At 32.4% G+C, this 6,294-nt stretch overlaps 2 protein-coding genes across 2 annotated transcripts in view; one reads left to right on the top strand and one right to left on the bottom strand.

Annotated features, from left to right (window-relative positions):
- LOC119609582 overlaps positions 1 to 2,129 on the top strand; it is a 14,820-nt gene extending 12,691 nt beyond the window's left edge. The window contains exon 4 of the mRNA XM_037964426.1: positions 1,674 to 2,129. Within this exon, the coding sequence (XP_037820354.1) occupies positions 1,674 to 1,678 (5 nt within the window). The 3' untranslated portion in view covers positions 1,679 to 2,129. The remainder of the gene's footprint in view (positions 1 to 1,673) is intronic.
- Positions 2,130 to 4,100: 1,971 nt separating this feature from the next.
- Positions 4,101 to 5,254, bottom strand: LOC119609578. The gene is made up of 4 exons (XM_037964423.1): positions 5,090 to 5,254; positions 4,912 to 5,026; positions 4,614 to 4,852; positions 4,101 to 4,549 (listed from the first exon to the last, which is right to left on the bottom strand). The coding sequence occupies exons 1-4, from the start codon at positions 5,225 to 5,227 to the stop codon at positions 4,151 to 4,153; spliced, it is 891 nt and encodes a 296-aa protein (XP_037820351.1). The 5' UTR covers positions 5,228 to 5,254; the 3' UTR covers positions 4,101 to 4,150.
- Between the last annotated feature and the right edge of the window lie 1,040 nt (positions 5,255 to 6,294).

Below are 6,294 nucleotides of genomic sequence, written 5' to 3'. Positions count from 1 at the left end.
TGAGTTTTCGTAAATAACCCATGAACTAATAATGATATCGAAAATTCCTTTTATACATAGAAAAATCATTCTGTGAAATTTTTTCTGGATCCGTTGGCCAGAGCTCCCTTATAAAGTCCATCATCGAAAATCAAAAAAATGCACATAATTTTTTAAAAAATAATCGTATAGGGTTAAAACACTCAATAATTGCTCATAGCACGCATATAAGGTCTACTATAGTATTTCTATATTACAATGAACTAGAACTGAACTAGAACTGAACTAGAACTGAACTAGAACTGAACTAGAACTGAACTAGAACTGAACTAGAACTGAACTAAACTTGAACTGAACTAGAACTGAACTAGAACTGAACTAGAACTGAACTAAAACTGAACTAGAACTGAACTAGAACTGAACTAGAACTGAACTAGAACTGAACTAGAACTGAACTAGAACTGAACTAGAACTGAACTAGAACTGAACTAGAACTGAACTAGAACTGAACTTGAACTGAACTAGAACTGAACTAGAACTAGAACTGAACTAGAACTGAACTAGAACTGAACTAGAACTGAACTAGAACTGAACTAGAACTGAACTAGAACTAAACTAGAACGGAACTAGAACTGAACTAGAACTGAACTAGAACTGAACTAGAACTGAACTAGAACTGAACTAGAACTGAACTAGAACTGAACTAGAACTGAACTAGAACTGAACTAGAACTGAACTAGAACTGAAGTAGAACTGAAGTAGAACTGAACTAGAACTGAACTAGAATGAACTAGAACTAAACTAGAACTGAACTAGAACTGAACTAGAACTGAACTAGAACTGAACTAGAACTGAAGTAGAACTGAACTAGAACTGAACTAGAACTGAACTAGAATGAACTAGAACTAAACTAGAACTGAACTCCGACCTATAATAGAATACAATTCTCATGTATTGGCCGGTGCTTCAAAATCTATTTTGTGGCTACTCGACCGCGTACAGGAGGTGGCGAAGGTATTTATCGGTGGCTCTATTGACTCATTGGACCACCGTCGCAATGTGGGCTATGTTTCACTGTTCTACCGATGTACAATGTTCTTCTGAAATTAGGGAACTTGTTCCCAAAACCCGCATCTTTTTGCGTAACACACCCATATGTGGTCGACTGGCCAGTGGATCGCACAATGCATTACAGGAAGAATTCATCCTTAGTCTTTAGTATGTGAAACAAACTTCCCCCAGAAGTCTTTCCTGTCACCTATATAATGTAGTAAGTTTAAATCGAATGTCCACAAACACTACTCCCTATATCCTCCCCCCATAACCAATTTTTTCTAGTTCCAACGCAATACCCCACATGAGTACGGGTAATCCCCAACAACAACAAAAAAAAAAAAAAAAACAACATTAATCATTTTTATATTATACTTAATTATAACAACAAATATTAAATATTAACATTTCTATGTTAACCATAAAGCCGACAACACTTAAAATGAGACATTCGTTTTTAATAATTCCATTAATTTTATTCGCAATTCAATCTATTCAATTCGTACAAAATGTAAATCACAATAAAAATGTTAAATGGTACTTAGAAAAAAATAATTTGTATTATATTGTTATACAGCCAGAAGTAAGTGAATGAAAATAAAAAATAATTAAATTTCTCATTTCTGTTCTTAACTTTTTAGCATAATTGGTATACAGCTTTGAGTTTGTGTAATGACAAGGGTATGGATATGTTGTTGAAGGACAAATATGAATTAGCTGCCCTAATAACTAAAAACTATGGTAACAATGCAGAATATTGGGTTAATGGAGGCATCATACGTAATAATTTATGCAGTTATTTTAAATATTCCTCAATCCAACAATCTAAATGTTCAGAACCGAAAGGTGTTATTTGTGAATCTGCAATTACCGGTGGTACAGTGCGCTTTAAGAATGGTACAGAACAAACATTTGGTCTTGAAATTCCGCAAAATTGTAAACTTTATACGGATATACTATATGATGATATTTTAGATTTTTGTATTATCCATTATAAACATAATAAGTTATGAATTTAAATGTAAAGTGGTCAATGGATATTGGACACTAATAATATTTAACAAGTAAGAAATTGTAGTTGGGCATGGCTTCTGTTAAAGGAATATAATGTATTATTAATATAATTATTTTTTATAATGATTCCGATATATATTTAAGCATTTTATTGCTTAAAAACTAATTTTTTATATAGTTTTTATATCTAGGGAAAATGTGGACCAATCTCCAACAAATTTGGTGAATTATCTTAAAAATTGCGACCTGCAGTCTGTTTCAAGATTTACAAGCCCTATTCTGGGGTTCAGTTATACGGGGACTAGGTGATATAATGGACCGATCTTAACCATTTTCAATAAATTTTTTCCTTGGGACAATAGCAAATCAGGTAACAAATCTCTTTTAATTATCTTCAAAATTTCGACCTGTTATTTGATTTCAAGGTTTACAAGCTCCATTGTGGGTTTCAATTATGTGAGGACTAGCTATAACCGTTTTCAATAGGCTTCGTCCTTGGGACAATAGAAGATCATGTATTAAATTTCACTGAATTATCATCAAAATTGCGAGCTGTAGTTTGATTACAAGATTTACAAGCCCTATTCTGGGGTTCAGTTATATGATTACAAGGTCTACAAGCCCTATTCCGGAAATCAGTTATATGATTACTGATTCTGGGGTTCAGTTATATGGGGACTGGGTGAAGTCTAGTCTTTAGTCTAGTCTATAGTCTAGTCTATAGTCTAATATATAGTCTAGTCTATAGTCTAGTCTATAGTCTAGTCTATAGTCTAGTCTATAGTCTAGTCTATAGTCTAGTCTATAGTCTAGTCTATAGTCTAGTCTATAGTCTAGTCTATAGTCTAGTCTATAGTCTAGTCTATGGTCTAGTCTATAGTCTAGTCTATAGTCTAGTCTATAGTCTAGTCTATAGTCTAGTCTATAGTCTAGTCTATGGTCTAGTCTATAGTCTAGTCTATAGTCTAGTCTATGGTCTAGTCTATAGTCTAGTCTATAGTCTAGTCTATGGTCTAGTCTATAGTCTAGTCTATAGTCTAGTCTATAGTCTAGTCTATAGTCTAGTCTATAGTCTAGTCTATAGTCTAGTCTATAGTCTAGTCTATAGTCTAGTCTATAGTCTAGTCTATAGTCTAGTCTATAGTCTAGTCTAGTCTATAGTCTAGTCTATAGTCTAGTCTATAGTCTAGTCTATAGTCTAGTCTATAGTCTAGTCTATAGTCTAGTCTATAGTCTAGTCTATAGTCTAGTCTATAGTCTAGTCTATAGTCTAGTCTATAGTCTAGTCTATAGTCTAGTCTATAGTCTAGTCTATAGTCTAGTCTATAGTCTAGTCTATAGTCTAGTCTATAGTCTAGTCTATAGTCTAGTCTATAGTCTAGTCTATAGTCTAGTCTATAGTCTAGTCTATAGTCTAGTCTATAGTCTAGTCTATAGTCTAGTCTATAGTCTAGTCTATAGTCTAGTCTATAGTCTAGTCTATAGTCTAGTCTATAGTCTAGTCTATAGTCTAGTCTATAGTCTAGTCTATAGTCTAGTCTATAGTCTAGTCTATAGTCTAGTCTATAGTCTAGTCTATAGTCTAGTCTATAGTCTAGTCTATAGTCTAGTCTATAGTCTAGTCTATAGTCTAGTCTATAGTCTAGTAGTCTAGTCTAGTCTAGTCTATAGTCTAGTCTATAGTCTAGTCTATAGTCTAGTCTATAGTCTAGTCTATAGTCTAGTCTATAGTCTAGTCTATAGTCTAGTCTATAGTCTAGTCTATAGTCTAGTCTATAGTCTAGTCTAGTCTATAGTCTAGTCTAGTCTAGTCTATAGTCTAGTCTATAGTCTAGTCTATAGTCTAGTCTATAGTCTAGTCTATAGTCTAGTCTACAGTCTAGTCCATATTCTAGTCTATAGTCTAGTCCGTATACTAGTCTATAGGACATAGCTAAATCGATTTAGAAAATGATTCTGAACCGATTGGTATACTTTAAAAACTGGTTTAAGAGATCGCCTCGAGTTTGCTCCATAATGACTACAGGACCTCATAGAACAGAATATTTAAAGCATTTAAAATAATCATATTAAATTTATTAAAATATTTAAAATTTTTTTATAATTATTTGATATAAATTTCTTCTGGATAATATACTTCTGGTACAAAAAATTTTTGGACTTTTCTATAGCACAAACATCGGGTAAATGCATAAATAATAATGGCGACAATGGCCGCTGCTGATAATAATATAATTAAATAGAAATTCGAATCATTCTGAGCCTTTACATAACTACGCTGACAGATAAAACCCAATTCGGAATCGTATTTAATGGGATTATTTTTTCGGGGAGTAGCACAACTGTAATGGGTCTCGTTATTAAAGCCAAACCAATAACTGGGTGCAGAACCATAATTAATAAATAAATAATCCTTAAGAACACGATTTTTAGCATAATCTGTTATAACCACCAAAGACATTTGACGTTTATCACACTCATCATAGGCTTTTTCACAAGTGAACTACAAATTGAGATTTTAGAATAAATAAGGAATCGAAAAAAAAATTTACGAAAAAATGAAATACTTTTTCTTCGGGTTGTACAAAATACACGATGTTGTTACTATTAAACGAAGAATTTCCTTTAAGTAAAGATTTCTCGCAAATAAAACCATGCTGCTGATCACAATTATCGGGTAAATATTTAAAATTTGTGGAATTATCAAATTTATTACATCTTTGTCCATTATATTTTCCCAAACCGATTTGATGCAAAACATTGGTCCATTTTTGTTTAGTATTGGTCCAAAAAGGAGCATAATGTTCTTTAAAAATTAAAAAAAAAAATTAAACTTTTCGTTTAGAAATGTTTAGTACAACTCACTAAAATTCTTTTTAATGGCCTCTTTCAGTTTAACATAGTCGTAGTCACCACCACGGGGACTAATCAAATTTGAATGTTCCTTTTTACATTCGGCCGCGGCCTGTTCCCAAGTGTACTATTAGCAAAAGCGAAATTTAAATAATTTGGCCTAATAAAAAACTTTAAAGTAATACCTTACCTTGGCCTCCGGTTCAACACGATACAGTTCGTTATCAATTTCCAACCATTTACGTTTATTTTCACTTGCCTCCACATTAAATTGGAATACAAGGAAAATAGTGAGAAATTGCAAAATTAGAATAGTGAAGAGTTTCATGGCCCACGTAATACTGTGTTCTGAACAATGATGTGATGGATGTTATACAAAAATGTATAATTTTATCTTGTTTAACCCATTAGGGCAGCGATACATTTAACAAGCTAGACCTTACAATATGAAACAATTTATAAAGCGTTCAGTGCTCAGTGGTATAATAATGATAATAATGACTAAAGAAAGTATTTTAAAAATACTTGTCTTGCGGTTGTTAGTTGCTTAGAATAAAAATATATAATCACAGTTCTTAACTGAAATAGTCTATAAAAACCCCAAAACCCATACGCATTTCAAAGTACATATATGTACCTAAGTATAAATAAAACATTATGATCTAGTTTGTTATAAATGTTCATCACATTTGTGAAATCGTTTCGCTCATAAATACATATTTGAACGAAAGCCAGACAATCTTCTCAGTAATTTAGAAAAAGAACAGTAACAAATTCCGTTAAATGAAAATTTTTTTTTAAGGCAACAAGTTTTATTACTAGCCGGGGCCGCCGTTAATTTTGACAGACCCAGCTCTTCGATGATAAAACAAAAGTTGATATTTCCCAGAAAAACTAAATCAATTGATAAGGAGAAAGTCAAGAAATTTAAGATTGCTTATGATGTAGGGATATAGATTATATAGAGTAGACTATAAACTAGGTAACAGATAGTCTAGCCTATAGGCCAGTCTTTAATCTAGTATATAGTCTAGTATATAGTCTAGTGAATAGTCTAGTCCACTGTCTAGTCTATAGTCTATACTATAGTCTAGTCTATAGACTAGTCTATAGTCTAGTCTATAGTCTAGTCTATAGTCTAGTCTAGTTAATAGTCTAGTCTAGTCTACAGTCTAGTCTAGTCTATAGTCTAGTCTAGTCTAGTCTATAGTCTATAGTCTATAGTCTAGTCTAGTCTAGTCTAGTCTATAGTCTAGTCTAGTCTATAGTCTATAGTCTAGTCTATAGTCTATAGTCTAGTCTAGTCTAGTCTATAGTCTAGTCTAGACTATAGTCTAGTCTAGTCTAGTCTATAGTCTAGTCTATAGTCTAGTCTATAGTCTAGTCTATAGTCTA

The sequence above is a fragment of the Lucilia sericata genome, unplaced genomic scaffold (assembly GCF_015586225.1).
Source record: "Lucilia sericata isolate MDLA Ls3-8-SP2 unplaced genomic scaffold, ASM1558622v1 Contig001009F_arrow, whole genome shotgun sequence".
Taxonomy (NCBI): domain Eukaryota; kingdom Metazoa; phylum Arthropoda; class Insecta; order Diptera; family Calliphoridae; genus Lucilia; species Lucilia sericata.
The sequence above is the reverse complement of the archived record's forward strand: the minus strand, read 5'-3'. Positions and strand labels throughout refer to the sequence as shown.

Excerpts from the sequence above, each read along its gene's own strand:
- LOC119609578 (XM_037964423.1), bottom strand. The coding sequence starts at position 5,227 with ATGAAACTCTTCACTATTCTAATTTTGCAATTTCTCACTATTTTCCTT. Across the intron at positions 5,027-5,089 it reads GTGTTGAACCGGAGGCCAAG|TACACTTGGGAACAGGCCGC; the intron begins GTAAGGTATTAC and ends TTTTGCTAATAG. Across the intron at positions 4,550-4,613 it reads TTGTACAACCCGAAGAAAAA|TTCACTTGTGAAAAAGCCTA; the intron begins GTATTTCATTTT and ends CTCAATTTGTAG.